The sequence below is a fragment of the Gallus gallus genome, chromosome 13, assembly GCF_016699485.2.
Source record: "Gallus gallus isolate bGalGal1 chromosome 13, bGalGal1.mat.broiler.GRCg7b, whole genome shotgun sequence".
Lineage (NCBI taxonomy): Eukaryota > Metazoa > Chordata > Aves > Galliformes > Phasianidae > Gallus > Gallus gallus.
This window is the reverse complement of record NC_052544.1, coordinates 9,699,524-9,717,400: the sequence shown is the minus strand read 5'-3', so window position 1 is coordinate 9,717,400 and position 17,877 is coordinate 9,699,524. Positions and strand designations below refer to the sequence as shown.

At 61.7% G+C, this 17,877-nt stretch overlaps 4 protein-coding genes across 7 annotated transcripts; 3 read left to right on the top strand and 1 right to left on the bottom strand.

Annotated features, from left to right (window-relative positions):
• The first annotated feature begins 91 nt into the window (after positions 1 to 91).
• Positions 92 to 4,291, top strand: LMAN2 (lectin, mannose binding 2). 2 transcript variants are annotated; one of them, XM_003642053.6, is made up of 8 exons: positions 92 to 245; positions 326 to 444; positions 535 to 652; positions 1,654 to 1,733; positions 2,792 to 2,953; positions 3,150 to 3,264; positions 3,558 to 3,677; positions 4,024 to 4,291. In XM_003642053.6, exons 1-8 carry the CDS (start codon positions 107 to 109, stop codon positions 4,182 to 4,184), a joined length of 1,014 nt encoding a protein of 337 aa, XP_003642101.3. In that variant the 5' UTR covers positions 92 to 106; the 3' UTR covers positions 4,185 to 4,291. The 2 variants fall into 2 exon arrangements, with proteins under 2 accessions (XP_003642101.3, XP_046756391.1); XM_046900435.1 differs by having other exon boundaries at positions 2,747 to 2,953.
• A 466-nt stretch (positions 4,292 to 4,757) lies between these two features.
• B4GALT7 (beta-1,4-galactosyltransferase 7) lies at positions 4,758 to 6,737 on the top strand. The gene is made up of 6 exons (NM_001039911.2): positions 4,758 to 4,879; positions 4,971 to 5,312; positions 5,385 to 5,610; positions 5,814 to 5,897; positions 6,057 to 6,161; positions 6,277 to 6,737. Exons 1-6 carry the CDS (start codon positions 4,833 to 4,835, stop codon positions 6,430 to 6,432), a joined length of 960 nt encoding a protein of 319 aa, NP_001035000.1. The 5' UTR covers positions 4,758 to 4,832; the 3' UTR covers positions 6,433 to 6,737.
• A 1,735-nt stretch (positions 6,738 to 8,472) lies between these two features.
• Positions 8,473 to 13,541, top strand: N4BP3 (NEDD4 binding protein 3). 2 transcript variants are annotated; one of them, XM_046900405.1, is made up of 5 exons: positions 8,473 to 8,876; positions 10,282 to 10,679; positions 10,889 to 11,443; positions 11,746 to 12,003; positions 12,222 to 13,535. In XM_046900405.1, exons 1-5 carry the CDS (start codon positions 8,501 to 8,503, stop codon positions 12,792 to 12,794), a joined length of 2,160 nt encoding a protein of 719 aa, XP_046756361.1. In that variant the 5' UTR covers positions 8,473 to 8,500; the 3' UTR covers positions 12,795 to 13,535. The 2 variants fall into 2 exon arrangements, with proteins under 2 accessions (XP_046756361.1, NP_001384336.1); NM_001397407.1 differs by having other exon boundaries at positions 8,828 to 8,876; positions 10,245 to 10,679; positions 12,222 to 13,541.
• Positions 13,542 to 13,976: 435 nt separating this feature from the next.
• NHP2 (NHP2 ribonucleoprotein) lies at positions 13,977 to 15,790 on the bottom strand. Of its 2 annotated transcripts, NR_173328.1 has the most exons (5): positions 15,632 to 15,790; positions 15,486 to 15,555; positions 15,316 to 15,421; positions 14,955 to 15,073; positions 13,977 to 14,195 (listed from the first exon to the last, which is right to left on the bottom strand). NR_173328.1 is itself a non-coding variant. In NM_001252144.4 (4 exons), exons 1-4 carry the CDS (start codon positions 15,774 to 15,776, stop codon positions 14,070 to 14,072), a joined length of 447 nt encoding a protein of 148 aa, NP_001239073.1. In that variant the 5' UTR covers positions 15,777 to 15,790; the 3' UTR covers positions 13,977 to 14,069. The 2 variants fall into 2 exon arrangements, 1 of the variants encoding a protein (NP_001239073.1); NM_001252144.4 differs by lacking the exon at positions 14,955 to 15,073.
• Positions 15,791 to 17,877: the final 2,087 nt, after the last annotated feature.

Genomic DNA, 17,877 nt, shown 5'->3' with positions numbered 1-17,877 from the left:
ACGTCACGCGGAGGGGGCGGGAGCGCGGCGGTATGGAGGCCTGCGATTGGCAGAGAGGGCCGCCGCTGCGGGGTGGGCGCGGCGCGGCGGAAGGCGGAAACGGAGGATGGCGGCAGGCGCGCAGCTGGTGGCGGTCGCGCTGTTGCTGCTGGCGGGGGCCGGCCCGCGGCTGGCCCCCGCCGAGCTTACGGATGGCAACAGCGAGCACCTGAAGCGCGAGCACTCGCTGATGAAACCGTACCAGGGTGAGCGCGGGGCGCGGCGGGCGGGGGCCGGGGCCTGGCCGGGGCCGCGCGTTGATCCACGCTCTCTGTACCCGTCGCAGGCGCAGGCTCCGCCGCGATGCCGCTGTGGGACTTCCAGGGCAGCACCATGGTTACCAGCCAGTACGTGCGCCTGACGCCTGATGAACGCAGCCGGGAAGGCTCCATCTGGAATCGCGTGGTGAGCCCCGGGGCGGGGGCAGGTCACCGCCTGACGGCTGGCGGGCCGTGCCCCGTGCCGGGCTGAACGCTGCGCCGCTCTGTTCCGCAGCCCTGCTTTCTGAAGGACTGGGAGCTGCACGTCCACTTCAGGATCCACGGCGCTGGCAAGAAGAACCTGCACGGGGATGGCCTGGCCCTGTGGTACACGCAGGAGCGCCTCGTGCCAGGTAGGTGGCAGCCCGGAACGACAACCAGATCCTGGGCCGCATCAAAGGAAGCGTGGCCAGTAGGGTGAGGAGGTGATCCTGCCCCTCTGCTCTGTGCTGGTGACACCTCACCTGGTGTATTGCGTCCAGGTTTTGGAGCCCTCAGCACAGGAGAGATGTGGATCTTTTAGAGTGCCACTGGAGGAGGGCCACAAAAATGACCCAGGGGATGGAGCGCCTCCCCTGTGAGGACAGACTGAGAGAGCTGGGGCTGTTCAGCCTGGGGCAGACAAGGCTCTGGGGAGACCTGAGAGCAGCCCTTCAGTATCTAAGGGGGGGACATAAGAAAGAAGGGGACAGACTCTTTAATAGGGTCTGTTGTGTTAGGATAAGGAGAAATGGTTTCAGGCTCAAAGAGAGGAGATTGAGAGTGGATTTAAGAAAAAACAAAGTTTTTTACACAAAGCGTGGTGAGGCACTGGCACAGCTTACCCATAGAGGTGATGCATGCCTTATCCCTGGAGACATCAGAGGGGTTGGAGTAGATGACTTTTAAAGATCCTTTCCAACTCACACAATTCTATGACTCTAGGTGTTCAGCATGAGCTCCATGCACAATCTGGGTTCGGCAGTGCTTGCACATGTCCTGGGGCAGCCTTAGAGCTGCCTTTCTGCAGAGCAGGTTTTGAGCTCCCCTTGGCCACCCCAGCTTAGAGAGCAGTGTTCTGCTCTGTCCATCCTGACCTGAGGGCCTGCAGCTGTGCTCCAGATGAGCAGTGCTTCTCAGTGGGCACGGTGCCCGGTGCTTCCCCTGGTGGCTGTGTGCAGTCGGCATGGGTAGGCTTGGTGCCATGTCTGCTGTTCTTGTGCAGATTCTGCCTCATTGGGCTGTGCTTTGAGGTGAAGTAGGGCTGTGCTGCTTGTGCCAGCTAGAAGGAATGTGTCAAAGACAAATAAACCAGGGCTTCAGGATGAGGGTATGGAACAAAGCCATCCCTTCACTGTGTTCTGTCCTGTTCCAGGTCCTGTTTTTGGCAGCAGGGACAACTTTCATGGGCTGGCTATTTTCCTCGATACGTACCCCAATGATGAAGCAACAGAGGTGAGTAGTTCAGGGAGCTTGCTCAGTGCCGAGGAGGCTGCTTCCTTGTGGCTGTGTGCTGCAAGTGCTTCATGCCTGGACCGAGGAAAGCTTTCCTTATGCAAGAACAGATTGTTGTTCTTCCTGTCCTGTGAGCTGGTAAAGAGCAGAGGATGTATGTGCATTAATGGGGACAAGAAGGTGCTTGCTCCATCTCATGTTGTTGTTGACTGCTCCTATGCTCCCAGCCACTTTCCCCTGCTTCTGACAGGACAGTAGACATTGAATGTGAAATCCATCTGAAAATATATTAATCCCAGGTGTCATTTCCTGAACTTCTCTGACCATCCCACATTGTTTCTGGCCTTATTCTCCATCTCCAACCCATTTTTCTAAAAGAGAAACTCCTGTGCTGGCTTTCTTCTCCAGAATTCCCCACGGGAGCTGTGGTCCTTCTGTCCTGCTTCATGTTTGTGGATCTCATTATGGCATGGTTAGACACCGTAAAAGCATTAGTGAGGTCTGTTGCCCCAAACACTTGGTGACACTTAAGTCGTAAATACCTGGGAAGTGACCCTATCTGCTTGTCTTGATGTTCAGTGCCTTGTTAATTCTTGACTCCAGCTGGCCCCTCACAGCACACGTCACCTACTGACTACAAAATCCTGAATGTGGTTTTGCTGCTAATGCACAGTTGCTGCCCGTTACAGTTTCAGTGCTGCCTGTAGGCTTTTCACTCGATCTTGTGCATTCTCTGCAGCCTACTCTGTTGGGTAGGCTCCGTCCCGTTGTCATGAGCCCCTACTGCTGTGTAAGCCCATGAAGGGTCTTAATACGGATGATCAGAAAAGGCAACTCTGCTTTAGGCAGAACAAGCTCTTGCTCATTTTAGGGCCAGCTTTACATAGGAAAGGTGCTTTGATTTAATATCTCAGCTCTGCGTACTCACTTTGTTGCCGTGCAGTTGCCTTGCTGTTGTTTGGTCTCACTGAGGTTTCTGAGCAGACAGGGGAAGTTGGCTCTTGGGTCTGCAGCTGGAAGGCTCCTGCGGCCTGAAGGCACTGACGTTGTCCCTGCAGCGTGTGTTCCCCTACATCTCTGCGATGGTGAACAACGGCTCCCTGACTTACGACCACAGTAAGGACGGGCGCTGGACGGAGCTGGCAGGATGCACCGCCGAGATTCGGAACCAGAATCACGACACTTTCCTGGCAGTTCGGTACTCCCGAGGTCGCCTGACGGTGAGATGTGCAGGGAGCCTCGTGCCTTCTGCAGGGCACCTCGTGCACATACAGCAGGGTGGTGCTGGCGGGCGGGTGGTGCTGTGGCAGCGTGTGGTTTGCCGCATTCAGCCTCCTGCTCCTCTGGTTCCAAAAGAAGTGCTGGCTGGGCAGAGGGGCAGCCAGTGTTCTCGGGGTGACTCCCCGTGTCCTACAGGTGATGACAGACGTAGAAGACAAGAATGAATGGAAGAACTGCATTGACATTGCAGGGGTACAGCTGCCCACTGGCTACTTTTTCGGTGCTTCTGCAGGCACTGGAGACTTATCTGGTGAGTGGGCTTTGCTTGGAGGAATATGTGCTGCTTGGTGCTTGGAGTATGATGCTATGGATGCAGTAGATGGCGGCTCCTTGTTCATGGGGCTTTTGAAACTGTATTGAATCGGGACACGTGGCCTGGGAAAAGAGGGACCTAAAAGCATCTCAAATTATACCTGGGATGTGAGGGTTGCTTGAGAGGGAAGGAGACCTGCACCTGGCAGAGCACAGAGCTGGGGATGCTCTGCTGGCGTGGGCGTTTCTCAAGGCTTCTGACAGTCCTCAGTGCTGACGGTTGTTTCCTAGACAATCATGACATTATTTCAATGAAGCTATTCCAGCTCATGGTGGAGCATCCTCTAGAAGATGACACCGTTGACTGGACAAAGATCGAGCCAAGCGTCAGTCTCCTTAAATCTCCCAAAGGTGAGCATCTGGGCTTCCCAAACCTTCGGTGAAGGACTTGGATCTTGGGGCTGGGCACCTAAAAATCTGGAAGCTGCCCCAGTGTGCCTGCCAAGAGGCAGGTGCCTGTGTTATGCATTGGCATTCAGTGGTTGCTGCCAGCAGCAGAGTGCATCTTGTGGGGAAAATGTCCATCTCTCAGTCGAGCACTGTGATCTCCCTGTTCTTAGCACAGCAGTGCTCCAGTGTTGGTTTTCCCAGCGGCTTCCTGCTTAGCAGCAGGGCGGTGTTAGAGCTGAGCTTCCCCCTGCTCTGAGGCGTTGGTGGAGCTGAGGCTTGGTGAGTCTCCTACCCCTTCTCCTTGCAGACAATGTGGATGACCCGACGGGGAATTTCCGCAGTGGGCCCCTGACGGGCTGGAAGGTGTTCCTGCTCCTGCTCTGCGCGCTGCTGGGCATCATTGTGTGTGCTGTGGTGGGAGCTGTGGTCTTCCAGAAACGCCAGGAGCGGAACAAGCGTTTTTACTAATGGAAGAACCGGGCTGCCGTGCCCGACCCGTTCCTTTTCTATGGGGAGCTGTACAAACTGTGGTTTCTAAAAGCTGTTTCTGAGAAATACAAGAAGTATTTTCTTAACTGTCCCTGTGGCTGTAATCCTGCTGGACACTTGCTGTCTAGCAGGCTGGACTTGGGGGGGGTGGGGGGAGGGAATGTTTTTAATTAAGGCCCACACCTGCTGCAGAGGCACTGCGGTGCTTCCTCTGGGCCCCCCCAGGACCCGCTGCGCTGCCCGGGGCGGCGGGCGTGAATGTAGGGGTCGTTGGGGCTGGGGCTGTGAGTGGGGCATTAAAGGACTGACACCACCCGCGGCTCTGCCTGTGTCTGGGACGCTGCTGGGGAGGGGTCGGGTGGAAGGCTGGGGGGGGGGAGAGAGGGGGGGGTGGGTGAGTTGCGCGAGGGGAACGGAGAAAGGGGGGAGCCCAATGGCTCCTAGCAGGGGAGGTAGCCGGCGGATGCGTGGGGGCGAGCGGGCACGGGGAGGGTCCCGGGACGGTTCCGCCCCCGCCGGGCGGAAGGAGCGGAGCGGAACGCCGAGGCCGGGGCTTTGTTTCCGGGGGAACGGAACGGCGCGGCGCGGCCCGGCCAGCGTGTCCCGGCGGCGGGGCCGGGGTCCGCCATGGGGCCGGGCCGCCGGAGAGCCGCGCTGCGCCTGCGGGGCGGAGGGTGAGCGGGGGCGGCGCGGGGGGACGGGACGTGGGGGGGAAGGAGGGGGTGGGACGGGCTGGAGCCCCGCTGACCGCCCGCTGTGCCCCAGCTCCCCGCAGCTCCTGGGTCTCCTGGCCGGCAAGTTCTCCATCTTCCAGCTATTCTTCCTCGCGCTGCTGCTGGGCTTCGCCTCGCTGCTCTGGCTGCAGCTCAGCTGCTCGGGCGAAGCGCCCTCCCCCGGGCGCGGGGCCCCCCGGCCGCCCTGCCCGCCCGAACCCCCCGCCCCGCCGGCCGACGACCCTTCGTGGGGGCCGCACCGCCTGGCCCTGCTCGTGCCCTTCCGCGAGCGCTTCGAGGAGCTGCTGGCCTTCGTGCCCTACATGCACCGCTTCCTCAGCAAGAAGAGGATCCGCCACCACATCCTGGTGCTCAACCAGGTGGACCACTTCAGGTACAGGAGCCGCGAAGCCGGGGGATGCCGTGCGGTGCGGAGGGCAGCGACGCGTACCGGGTTCCATTGCAGGTTTAACAGAGCGTCGCTGATCAACGTGGGCTTCCTGGAGAGCGGCAACGACACGGACTACATCGCCATGCACGACGTCGACCTGCTGCCCCTCAACGAGCAGCTGGACTACGGCTTCCCCGAGGCCGGGCCCTTCCACGTGGCGTCCCCAGAGCTGCACCCGCTGTACCACTACAAAACCTACGTGGGAGGGATCCTGCTGCTCACCAAGCAGCATTATGAGATGGTGAGCCGAGCCCCCGCTGCTTTGCGGTGGGGCGTACAGTTGAAATCGTGGCATGTGTGTTGTGCCCCACGCTTTGGAAGAGAGAAAAGGAAGCTGTGGTTTGAGCTGATGGCACGGTGAAGGCTGCAGCCGTGCTCGGGGCCGGGGGTGGTGGTGGTGTTTGGCCGCTGCAGGAGAGCAGAGTGGTGTTGCTCTCGTTGCAGTGCAATGGCATGTCCAACCGCTTCTGGGGCTGGGGACGGGAGGACGACGAGTTTTATCGACGCATCAAAGGAGCTGGCCTCCAGGTGAGTGTGCTCGGGGGCTCCTTGGCTGAAGATGCCCTTCTTCCCATCTCCCTGCCTGTCCCCTGCTGCAGCCACCAGGGCTGGCACGAGGGGCAGGCGGCCCTCCCGCATGCGGGCAGGCTTTCAGGAGCTGTATGGAAGCGTTTTTTCTCCTTTCAGGTTCACCGTCCCTCTGGAATCACAACTGGGTATGAGACCTTCCAGCACCTGCATGACCCAGCCTGGAGGAAGAGGGACCAGAAGCGCATTGCTGCGCAGAAGCAGGTAAGCTGTGAGAGGTGGGGGCTGCGATTGCCACGTGTCTGAGCCCTTCCCTGCCCACTCTGCTCTCTGTCTCAGCACCAGATGCTTTGCCCTGAATGCTCTTTCTCCTCCTCAGGAGCAGTTTAAGGTGGATCGGGAGGGAGGTCTGAACAACGTGAGATACCGGATTGAGTCACGGACTGCTCTGAGCGTGGCAGGGGCCCCCTGCACTGTCCTTAACATCTTGTTGGACTGCGACATGAGTGAGACACCGTGGTGCACGTTTGGCTGAGCTGTGTCCCATGTGCCAGCATGCGCTGCGCTCATGCCAAGGCGCCAGGGCTGCGCCGAGCTGCTTGGAGCAAGGCAGAGTTTTGCAGCAGGCCAGCACGGTGCTGCTGGCAGGACCCAGAGGAGCAGAAAGGGCTGAGTGCTTGAATTTGCTGGGATCAGCAGAAGAGGCCAAGAGCAGGACTCCATGGCATTGCTGTGAGTGATGCGGCTGTCTCCTAGGGCAGGTGCAGGAGGCGTTTTTCCCATGCTGGGTATGGCCGAGCTGCCACCCAGTTCAGAGGACAATAAAGAACTATCAAGGCATCTGCTTGCAGTGGCTCGGGGACCTGCTGCAGGCAGCCACAGGGAACAGAGGCAGGAGCAGCCCGTGGGAGGCAGCGGATGCATTGCCACTGTTTGCTGGGAGAGTATCCTGGGGCAGGAGGTAGGGAGTAGGGTGGAACATCCCAGCCTGGCTGCCGGGAAGGCAGCAGGGGCACTGCAGCGTGGATCCAGGAGTGGGGGTGCCAGGAAGGTCCCTCTGCCCCCTGCCAGCTCTGGGCTCCTCCTGCAGCTTGGCCTGGCCTCTGCTTGTGCTGCCAGGTGAATTGCTGTCGTGCTGCTCCAGGCTCGTGCTGGCACACAGGTGGTGCCATGTGTGGGGCTGCTCTGGGGCACTGGCACACATTTCAGGTGCTGCTTTCTCCTGGAGCAGGACAGACACCCCCAGCCAAGCACTGCACTGGGCTGGCACTCATTCTGCTGTTCTTCCCAGGCCCTTCTGTCCTTGTCCTTCTGCCTCCTGGAGCACTTCCCTTGCCGGGTGCCTGCAGATGGAAGCTGTCGCCATCCCAGGAAGCCAACTGGTTCCTGTCTCATGGAGACGTGGCAGCTCCGGGTGGGAGCCCTGGGTTGAGGGAAGTGACAGTGCTGGACCTGAGCGCAGGGACTGTGAACCACAGGGGGCAGATCCTGGTGGCTCCTGCCATCTGCTGCTGCAGAGGAGTTGGTGCTGCACACACGGGTGCGCTGCCTTCACGGAAGGGTCAAGGCTGTGATGAGGACCAGCCCTTCCTCCTTGCATCATCCCACGCACGGGCAGCGTGAGCTCCTCCCCAGCTCCAGGCCTGTCCTTGCCCCAGGGCAGGAGGGAGCATGCCATCGCAGAGACCGGAGGGCCTCTCCACCCTGGCAATTCAGTCTTGACACCCAGTCCCAGCCCAGCGTTTCTATTCTGCACGTAGCCCACAGGCTGTTTCCAGTGCACGCATGCAGGCATCCCCAAGCCCCACCGTGTCCTTTGCTGAGGGAAGGGGAAGATGCCAGCCCATGACCACCTCCGGAAGGCCCGTGGCACTGCAGCTGCCCCAGTCCTTCTCCATTGCTCACACTTTGGGATCGGCCGGCGTACATCAGCCGTGTGCCGGTGCCCGAGCACAGATTAAAGTCTCTCTCCGTGCTGTTCAAAATAGATGGCACAGTTTCACGGAGCCGTGTGGAAAGCACAGAGCATATGTGCAGCTCGTACTTCGCTCAGCGCTGCAGGCTCCTCTCCCGCTGCCTGGCAGTTATTTCGCAGCTCTGCTCGCAGCCCCCTCATCCGCCGGGTGCTTTTGTGGCAGAGGCGCCTCGCTGGGGACCCGGCTTCCTTTTATAACCCTCAATGCGTTTCGGAGGTCGCTCGGGGCCGCTCTCCCCACGCATCGGGCTCTTAGCAAAGGCCCAGCGGGAGAGGCCGAGGCTGCAGAGCCCTGCACCGTACGGATGGATGACGCTGCTCAGAGCTGCCCGCATCCCGGGAGCCGCGCTTGGCTGCGCTCCCAGCAGCCCCGGGGGGGGTCAGGGCTGCAGCCCCGCAGCTCGGAGGCCACGTGGGTGATGCGTGGCTGCAGGGAACGCGGCGAGAGCCTCGGCACCGCGCTGAGCGTGTGGGGATGGGGACACCGTGTGCGTGTGGGTGAGCGCTGGCAGCACACGCCGAGGGGGGAGCTGGCGGAGAGCAGGGCGGATGTGGGCGGCCCCGAACCTCGGCCGGGGACGCTGCGAGCGCCGTCCCTCCGTGGGAGGGCGGGCACCGAGGCGCTGGGATGTGCCGCGCCGCAGCGCTGCGGGTCACCCAACCGGAGGGCCGAGGGACCCTCCGCGCCCTTAGCGGTGCCCCGCGGACACCTCGACGGCGGCCGGGGCGCGTGCCGGGCACACGGGGCGGGACCTCGGAGCTCCGCTCGGCCTCGGGCGCGCCGCTCCGCTCCCGGGGAGGCCGCGGGGGACCGCGTCCGCGCCGCCGGGCTCTGCCGCCCCTCCCCGCAGCCGCCCCGCCCCGCCCCGGCGCCTCCCGCCTCCGCGCCGCGATTTGCCGCTGCCGGCTCCGCCCGCTCCCCGCGCGGCCGCGGCCGAGGGGCGCGTTCAAACGCGGCGAGGGAAGGAGGGGAGCCGCGCGTGGACCGCAGCGCCGCCGGCATGGTGAGTGCGGCCCGGCCCCGCCGCCGGTGCCCGCCCCGGTACCCCCCCCCCAAGAGCTCCCGACGGTGCCCCGGTGCCGCCCCCCCGCCCCTCCGCGCGGCCGCAGCGCTTTGTCCTCGGGCTGCGGCGCGCCTCGGCCGAGCGCGGCCCCGGATTCCCGCGGGATCCGCCGAGCATCGCCCCGTGCGCTGCGCCGCGCTCCGCTCCCCTCTCCCGGGGTCGATGGCGCTCCCGCCGCCGCCGAGCGCCCGGGGCGCGGAAAGGGGCCTCGGCGGTGCCGTGCTCCGGGCCGGGGCCCGCACCCCCCCGGGCTCTCCCCGCCCGCTTCCCCCTCTCTCCGCGCCGGCGGTGCCCGGAGCAGGTGCTGAGCCGAGGGAGGGAGGTGACAGCGCAGGCCGGGAGCTGTCAGACAGGTTTGTGCGTGGCAGCAATTAAAAGCGGGGTGTTTGTTTACCCGGCGTGTGTGCTGAGAACCAGGGCAGCTTCCTGGGTGAGGCCCGACAGACGGGGCCTGGCGGGGAGCCTCGGGCCCCCCGGCCTTCGTTCCAGGGCCGAGGTTCCCCCTCAGGCCGTAATTTGAGGGTCGGGGGCCTGAAGATCCCCATCAGACCCTCCCCGCTGCTCGAGGATGAGGCACTGAGGCTGAAGCTTTGCTGCCCGCCTTCCTCCCCCAGGGTCTGGCCACCTGTGCAGGAAGCCCGCATTGTCCCGTCAGCATCCTTCCCCTTCCCGTCCCATGTCCGGCCATGCTGGGCTGTGGGTGATGCGCACGTCCCAGGGAGAGGTTGAGCCAAAAGGCTGGGGCCTCCCCAGGGTCATCTGTAGCAGCGTCCTCCCCCGCCTCCAGCCCTTGAGAAAGGATGGACCGGGGATCTTGGGCAGCCCCAAGGCCAGTGTTGGCCCCTGGTAGCCAAGGCTACGGGGAGGGGGAAGTCCAGCGCCATATAGGGGTTCCCAGGAAGGGGCGGCTGGGTGCCGCCGGGCCGAGGCTGGCGCCAGGCCCAGGCAGGTGCTGCTGGCTGCTGAACTCGCCCTCCCGAACAGGCTGGGCGGCAGGTGCCTGTTCTGGTGGCAGCCCCGGCCGCGGGCGGGAGGTGGGGCTGGGTGTGGGAGGGAGGCGCTGAGCCACGGGGGGTGGCAGCGGGGAGCCCCCACCCCTGCGCTGCCCCGTGCACGACAGAGCCCCGCTTGCTTGGCTGCCAACGTGGCCCTTTGGGGTCCCCCTCATTTGAATGCCTTTGTGGTTGGCTAGGATAGGGTACGTGGGGCTGAGCGGGCATCTCCACGCCCCTGCTGCAGGCAGGGTATCCCTGATGGGCCCGTGGTCCCGTTTACACCACCGTGCTGACTTTGTCTCTCCTTCGGCAGTGCTGGTACCGGGCTTTTCTCTAATTCTCCATGGCAGCAGCACAAGGCCCTGTGAGCTGTGAGCCCGACACCCGCGTCCTCGGCACCTACCTCTCCTCTGTGCCCGTTGGCAGCATGGGCAGCGTGGGCAGCCTGGTGGAGAAGCAGGACCTGTCCCCCCTGGAGCTGCGGGCCCCGCTGGGGGGCACACGGGGGCTTCGGCAGCCTGACGGCTTGCTGCGGAAGGGGCCGAGCCAGCGGGAGCTCTTTGGATACCTGCACGGAGCCAAAAAGGAGACGCGGTCGGAACGGAAGCACCAGGCATCAGCAGCGTGCTACAAACGGGACTACGAGAGTGACCGTGAGAACCGATCCCCTGAGCGCTGCTCCCGGGAGCATCACCGCGGAGCTGACTTCTCCAAAAGCTCCCTGCCTGAGAGGGGCCGCTTCGACAAGGTGAAGTATGGAATCTGTCCTAAAGCGTGTCCTGCTCTGGGCTGGACGGGGCTGGAGGATGAGCTGAATGCGCCAAGAATGGGAGGTGGGACGTGGGGATTTGGATATCTGGGTGAAGGGACGAGGCTGTGAGCATGCGTTTTCTCCGAGTGGAGCTGGGCATGGCGTGTGCTGGTGGGGCCCAGCCTGACCTTGGTTGTGTTTTCCAGTGCCGCATCAGGCCCTCGGCCTTCAAGGCAGTGACTGGGAAGGGGCTGGTCTCCATGCAAGGCCTCTCCTCATCCAAGGGGCAGAAGCTGTCCAAGAGCAACGGGAGCCTGCACACACTGCTGTCGCAGAGCACCACGGCGGCCCCGCAGCATGGCCCGCTCCGCACCCACCTGCTCCACGCCATCAGCCTGGATGAAGCCTCCGACTCCAGCCACAACTCCATCCAGAGCTTCCCCTCCTACGGCTCCCGCCTCAAGCCTGCCCAGAGCCAGTTCAGTGCCTCCATGGGCCACATCAACCACATTGGGGGTTCTCTGGACAGGGTGTCCCGGAGCCCCAGGGACCCCCTGGCTCCCGAAAAGGCACCCCTGTCCTGCAAGAGCATGGCCACGCTGAGCCGGCTGCAGAGCCCTGGGGAGCCCCCCCCACCCTACGAGTTCACCTACTCCTTGGAGGATGCGGTGAAGCAGCTGGAAGATCGGCTGAAGGAGACTGGGGGAGAGCTGCGGCAGCTCAAGAGGAGCCTCAGTGAGACCGAGGACCCCTTCGCTCAGGTGAGAAGTGGGGCTGGTGGCTGCGGGGAGGTGGCGGCTGGGTGGAAGGAGCTGTGAAGGACCTGTTGTCCTGCTGTGATAGCTGGTGGGTGCCCAAACATGGGAGAACCCAGTGTCACGGCCTGTGGGGCAGGAGCATCTCTGCAAAATCAGGCTGGGAACCTGCTACTGAAGCTCTGTTCCTTGGATCTAGCTGGGGATGTCCTGGCAGTAGGTGCCTGGGACCTCCTGGGATCCTTCCAGGCACTGTCCCACACAGGGGCAGGATGCGGACCTTCACCAGTGTCTCTCTGTGCTGGCAGGCATTTGAGGACAAGCAGCGGCTGTGGCTGGACGAGCTGGAGGACCTGAAGCAGATGTACATGGCCAGGCTGCAGCAGGTCACACAGCAGGCACAGCGCGGGCAGCGGGCGCTGCAGCTGCAGCTCTACAAGGCACAGCAAGAGAAGAAGCGGCTGCAGGAGGAGCTGAGCATGCAGCAGTGCCAGTGCGAGGAGACCAAGCTCCGGCAGTCCCAGGGTGAGCGCGTCAGCCCCAAACTGGAGGAGACCAAGTGGGAGGTGAGTCCCCTTCTGTCCCTCTCGGTTGCCACCCTTCAGGCTGTGCAGCCAGGATGGGGCAGTGGTTCTCTGCTCTGACTATCACTTGTGGATGCAAGATGGGGGGGAAGAGCCAGGCATGATTCTCACGGTCTCCCAGTGATGCTGCGTTGACAGTCCAGGGGTGCTGCCACCCCTCAGGTCCTGCTCCTTCCTCACTGTTCACCCGTGCCCTGCAGGTGTGTCAGAAGGCAGCAGAAATCTCCCTGCTGAAGCAGCAGCTCCGGGACACCCAGGAGGAGATGGCTCAGAAGCTGGGTGAGATCTTCAGCCTGAAGACGCAGCTGCGGGAGGCCAAGGCGGAGGTCCAGGCCAGGGACTCCCAGCTGGCACAACTGGCTGATTCCTTGCAGAGCCCCCCAGAGCCCGGCACCTCGCTGCCGCTGGGCGATGACCCCATGCCGGCCTGCCAGGACTTCCCTGGCTGTGAAACGGATGATTCCAAGTGCCGGGGCCTCCACAGCGACTCAGCGGAGCCCCTGGAGCGGCAGGTGGAGTGGCTGTGGGCAGAGTTGCTACGGGAGAGGCGCCAGGGCCAGCTGCAGGCTGTGAACTTTGAGCTGGAGAGGAAAACCTGGCAGGAGGAGAAGGAGAAGGTGCTGCGGTACCAGCGGGAGCTCCAGGCCAGCTACATGGAGATGTACCACCGGAGCCAGGTGTTGGAGCGGGAGCTGCGGCAGCTGCGCTCGGAGCCCAGGGATGTCGGGGCTGACTCGCCATGGATTGAACGAGTGGAGTCCTCGAAGATCTGAGCGGCAGGATGCCTGTGGGACCGCGAAGGGGGGTCTCTTGCTGCTGCAATGGATGATCTCAGGGGCTGCACAAGGACTTGCTGCTCATTGCTGCCCTGGGGAGAAGGACTGATGACGACAAGGGAACTTTTCCTTCTTGCAGTGCTTTGGGCCCATCAGGGGTGGTCGCTGGAGAGGGGATCATCTATACCAGGGGTCTTGCATGTGCCCCGTGCTCTGACTCCAGGATCATTTGCCCTGCACTCCCTTCTACCATGGGGGCATAAGACCGAATGCCCTGTGAGCCATTCCCCATCCCTCCTGCTCTGTTCCCCTTTTCCCTTCAACCTGTAACTTAATATCATGCTAAGGAGAGGCTTGAGCCCCGTCCCCATCCCCGTGGCCCTTTTGTGGGTTCCAGCAGGGTCCTGGGAGCTCCCAGTGCCTGGGGTCTGGCCGAGGTGCTGCTGCTGCTGCTGCTGGGAAGGCCCTGGAGGAGCTGCGTGCAGGGAGAGGGGGAGCGGCCCCAGCACTGCAGCTGGACCCCATCCATGCCATGGTGCCGGTGGGGTAGGGAGTGGTTCACGCAGCTCCCCAGCACGGAGTCCTTGGGCTGAGAGGAGGCAGTGCCACAGGAGAGGTGGGAGCAGGGATGGGGCATCCCCGTATCTCCTCCGAGGGCAGGGGGAGAGGCGTGAAAGAAGCCCTGGGCCGTGCTTGTAACGTCCTTGGCCTTTCCTGCAATAAACCTAGATTTCGTTCCTCTGGCTTCTGCTTCCTTTGCAGGCCGCGGCTGTGCAGCCCGGGCTTCGGGCCCCGCTCCCGGTGGTGGTCGCCCCCGCTCCGCAGTTCCCGCCCGGCTCGGCCGGCGCGGCAAGGAGGGAGGCGGCGCGGAGCGGGCGGCACAACCGGTTCGGGCATCGCACAGCGTTGACTCACGGCGAGGCCGGGGCCCGATGGACCGGCTGAGCCCCGCGGGGCGGCTCCAGGGCCCCGCCGTGGGGATAGGCCTCACACCACCCCCGCCTCCCCAAGCAGCGGCCCGAGCCGGACGCGCGAGGCCGCAGGGAACAACAGGCGCCACCACCCCCAACTCCCGCCGCACAGAGCCGGCCCCGCCCCCCGCCTCGGTCCCCTCACGTCGGGCGCCCCCTTGCGTGACGGCGGACCCCCAACCCGCACCCCAAAGAGCACCGGGCGCAGTCCTACAAACATCCGAACATCTTTATTCACCCTCAACCAGCGCCCCCCACCCCAACGATGCCCCCCCAACCATAGAGATGGTGCCCCCGGAGGTCACAAGGGCAGCGGCAGGGCCTCCACCTCACCCAGGCACTCATCGTAGGCCTCCTGGTACTCCTCGTGAGGCTTTAGCAGGATGACGCAGGTGGGGCGCTTTGAGCCGGCTGCGGCCCCGAGGTCCTGTAGGGGCAGAAGGCTGTGGGTAGTGGGCAGCCCGCATGGACATTCAGACACCCTGCACCCTGCTGGGACATGGGAAGGTGGCCCTGCAAGCTCCTGAGAGCAAGCACTCCGAATAGTTGGGTTGGAAGGGACCTTAAAGCTGATCCAGCCCCAACTCCTGCCCTGTGCTGGCTGCCCCCCACCAGCTCAGGCTGCGCAGGGCCCAATTCCACCTGGCCCCAAGCACCTCTGGGGATGGGGCATTCACAGCTCTGGGCAGCAGTGCCAGTGCCACACCAACCTCTGAGTAATGAATTTCTTCCTAACATCTCACCCAAACCTTCCCTCCTTAGTAGAAAGCCATTACCCCTTGTGCTATTACTATTAAGCCATGTAAAAAGTTGGTCCCCCTCCTGCTTATAAACTCTTTTCAAGTACTGTAACAAGGTCACCCCAGAGCCTTCTCCAAGCTAAATAAGCCCAGCTCCCTCAACCTTTTTTTTCATAGGAGAGATGCTCCAGCCCTCTGAGCATCTTCGTGGTCCTCCGGACATGCTCCAAGAGCTCAGCATCCATCTTGTGCTGAGAGCCCCAGGCCTGAATGCAGCACTGCATGTGATGCTTCATGAGGGCAGAGCAGAGGGGGACAATCACCTCCCTTGCCCTGATACCACTCTTCTGTTGATGCAGCCCAAGAAGCCATTTCCTAGTTTTGCCCAGCAGGGCTGACACGTGCCATAAGTGCCTGGCATGGGCCTCTTGTGTCCCACTCCTCACCCGGAACAGAGAAGGCAGTGACCATCTCTAACCCTTGATCTGAGCAGGGAGGAACATCTCCCAAAACCACTCCTTGGTCAGTGCTTCCTTTCTGTATGCATCCAGGTCCCAGTTCAGAACTAAAGGAGAAAAAAGAAATCTGTCCTGGCTCTGCCCCAGAGAGCTCCACTGGGGCAAACAGTTCTGGGGTCCCGTCATGAAACAGCTCCACGTCTGGGCTGTGGTCGTTTGCTCCCTTTATGCTCTGGCACTGCCCAAGCACCGGGTGCTTTGCTAGGTGCCCCATGTATGCGCCCTTCCCCAGCACAGCCCTGGTACAGAGCAGCCCAGCTGCAGCCAACCGGCACAGGCTCCTCCTTACCGACTTGGAGGGGACGTAAGCGTAGGGCAGATTCCTGTCTTCGCACATGATGGGGATATGGCAGTAGACGTCGATGGGCAGCGTGTCGCCGGCCAGCACCGTGATCCTGCAGGAAAAGCCCGTGTCAACAGCTGCCCCACGCCGTGCCATAGGGTGAGGGCGTCGCTTACCCCTTCTCGCCTTTGTTGATAAACTTCTGCACCTCCTTCACGCCCCGGCGGATCTGCTTGTGCTTGGCCGCTGCAAGACAGGCACCGTATGAGGGGCTGCGCGGCCCCGGCCGACCCCCCTGCCCCGCTCCCGGCACCCGCCACACCTTTCCTGATACACTTGTAGAGCTTGCGCGTCAGCTTGCGAGAGGCGAGCGGCTGCGCGATGGGGTTCAGGTGCTCGAGCTGCTCCCGGTACGAGAGCTCGGGAGCGGCCTCCGCCGCCGGCTCCTCCTGCTTCTCGCGCGCCATGCTCGCGCCCTGCCGGCGGCCGCTTCCACTTCCGGGGCACGCGAGGCCCGGCAGCGCGTCTTACAGCGTGCTGGATGAGCGCCAGCCAATGAGCGCCGCTCCCTGTATCGCCTTAACCAATGACGAGCAGCACACGGCCCCGCGCCCCGCCCCTCGGCCCGCCCCGAAGCCGAACGCAGGCCGCTGCTCGGCCCCGCGGCGCCCCGCTACCTGTGGCCCGGCGGCGGGCGGTGCTCCGAGCGGAGCAGGGCCTCGCCCAGCATCTGCATCTGCTCCAGCACCTCGCGGCGCATCTCCAGCGCCATGCGGTGCACGTGGTGGTTGGCGGCGTTATACATGATGGCGTTCTGGAACATGAGCATCAGGCTGCACTGGAATTGCGCCAGGGAGCGGATGTGGCCCTTGGCCAGGCCCCTCTTGATGCTGGTCAGGTCCATGGGCCTGCAGGAGGGACATGGAAGGAGAGCTGAAGGCCCTCTTTGCATGGTGGCCCTGAAAGCACAGCTCTCTGCATTCAGTTTTAGCCTGGGGCTAAGCGGGGCAGCGAGAAGTGCTTTTTTCCTTTCAGTTAGACTAAGTTCAGCCAGCGTGGTCCTTGTCATCAGGCAGCCTGGCAGGTCATCAGCTGTCACTGCTAACAAATGTGATGAGGAGCTGCAGGGAATTCAAGGAGCGATCCCATTAGTCCTCATGAAGTCAGCCCAGGTCTTGGTGGAAAAAGAAAAGTTTCTAAAATAGGGATCTATTAAAACCCCTTAAAATCAAATGGTGCCACGAGCCAAAATAGCACCGCTGATACGGGGAACATGATGGGGAATAAATATGACTTCCCTTATTTTGACACAATGAGAAAATGAATGGCTGCGGAGAGGATGACTGTGACCAGAATAGAACATGATTCAGCTCTGAAAAATGCCCTTAATCTATCTGGGAAATATTCTTATAACCTACTTCTCCACTGAGACTACATCTGGGGAGAAAGCAGAGTGGATACTGACAGAGACACGGGTTTCCAACATGGGAACTGCTGGGCTGCAGAGGCTGAACCCCCAGCTCTGGCAGGGGGCACAGCTGCAGACCTGGACTGCAGTACATCAGTCCATGCAAGGCCAGCAAAGGGCAGGCACAATGCATGTTAGCACCAGGGTCACTGCAGACTTCCAGGCCCTGGTCACCTGGAAGGGACTTTTGATAACAGAAGTCAGTCAGTGGGAGATGCTGATGGCAGCCAGACTCTGTGGGACAGAAGGAAGGAAACAGTCCCATTAGTGTTTTGGAACCAGAGATGACCCAAACCAGTTGTTCCTGTTCTGAGTGTTGGGTGCCAGAGAAGGCAGAGAAAACAGAGAGAAATCAGTTAGTGAATAGTTCTTCCACAAACTCACCTCTTCACCACCTCACTGTATCCAGGGGCTTGTTTCTCTGACACTGCCTTCAGGAACGGGCCACTGCATCTACAGGGACAAGCACAAAGAATGACCTCTTTCTGCCTCTGAGCAGTGGCTAAAGACAACATGGCAGCAGGACCAATGCTTGCCTCTTCCTGCTGGCAACAAGGGCCACAGCCCATCAGCAGCTTCTGGTGTTCAGCAGCTGACACAGCCAGGCATGGGAGGAGGCTGAGCCCCTTGCTGAAGCTGTCTTTGCCAGCTGTGTAGGAAGCAACACTTGGACTTTGGCATGCTACACAGAGGAAATAAATATGCAGTGTTCTCTCAATCTATGCAGCACACAGCTGTTCTTGTTGCAAGGACAGCCAGAAGCAAAGCCAGGGAGAGACACACCATCCTGTGGTGGCTGTTGTGGAGGGGAGGACAAGGTGACATTGGAGCTGCACATAATATAATGACCATTTGACCCTTTGCCCCTGCATACCTGTGACTAGCTATCATCTTCCAGATGGACAGGACAGTTCTTTTGAAGTGAGAATGCTGCATGGGGTTATCCCAGGTCAACTGCATCCTGTGAAGGGAATAAAATGCCAGATGGTTACGTTTGAGACAAAGTATGAATTGGTGCTTCAACTAGCACCCACCACATCCAGATGGATTAAGCACAGACATCTTTTTTCTTTAGCTACACAAAGCAATGGTGGAAGTTT

Excerpts from the sequence above, each read along its gene's own strand:
- LMAN2 (XM_046900435.1), top strand. The coding sequence starts at position 107 with ATGGCGGCAGGCGCGCAGCTGGTGGCGGTCGCGCTGTTGCTGCTGGCG. Across the intron at positions 1,734-2,746 it reads CCAATGATGAAGCAACAGAG|CTGGAAGGCTCCTGCGGCCT; the intron begins GTGAGTAGTTCA and ends TTGGGTCTGCAG. Across the intron at positions 3,678-4,023 it reads TCTCCTTAAATCTCCCAAAG|ACAATGTGGATGACCCGACG; the intron begins GTGAGCATCTGG and ends TTCTCCTTGCAG.
- B4GALT7 (NM_001039911.2), top strand. The coding sequence starts at position 4,833 with ATGGGGCCGGGCCGCCGGAGAGCCGCGCTGCGCCTGCGGGGCGGAGG. Across the intron at positions 5,313-5,384 it reads AACCAGGTGGACCACTTCAG|GTTTAACAGAGCGTCGCTGA; the intron begins GTACAGGAGCCG and ends GTTCCATTGCAG. Across the intron at positions 5,611-5,813 it reads CCAAGCAGCATTATGAGATG|TGCAATGGCATGTCCAACCG; the intron begins GTGAGCCGAGCC and ends CTCTCGTTGCAG.
- N4BP3 (XM_046900405.1), top strand. The coding sequence starts at position 8,501 with ATGTGCCGCGCCGCAGCGCTGCGGGTCACCCAACCGGAGGGCCGAGGG. Across the intron at positions 10,680-10,888 it reads AGAGGGGCCGCTTCGACAAG|TGCCGCATCAGGCCCTCGGC; the intron begins GTGAAGTATGGA and ends TGTGTTTTCCAG. Across the intron at positions 12,004-12,221 it reads TGGAGGAGACCAAGTGGGAG|GTGTGTCAGAAGGCAGCAGA; the intron begins GTGAGTCCCCTT and ends CGTGCCCTGCAG.
- NHP2 (NM_001252144.4), bottom strand. The coding sequence starts at position 15,776 with ATGGCGCGCGAGAAGCAGGAGGAGCCGGCGGCGGAGGCCGCTCCCGAG. Across the intron at positions 15,556-15,631 it reads CTACAAGTGTATCAGGAAAG|CGGCCAAGCACAAGCAGATC; the intron begins GTGTGGCGGGTG and ends CCTGTCTTGCAG. Across the intron at positions 15,422-15,485 it reads ATCAACAAAGGCGAGAAGGG|GATCACGGTGCTGGCCGGCG; the intron begins GTAAGCGACGCC and ends CTTTTCCTGCAG.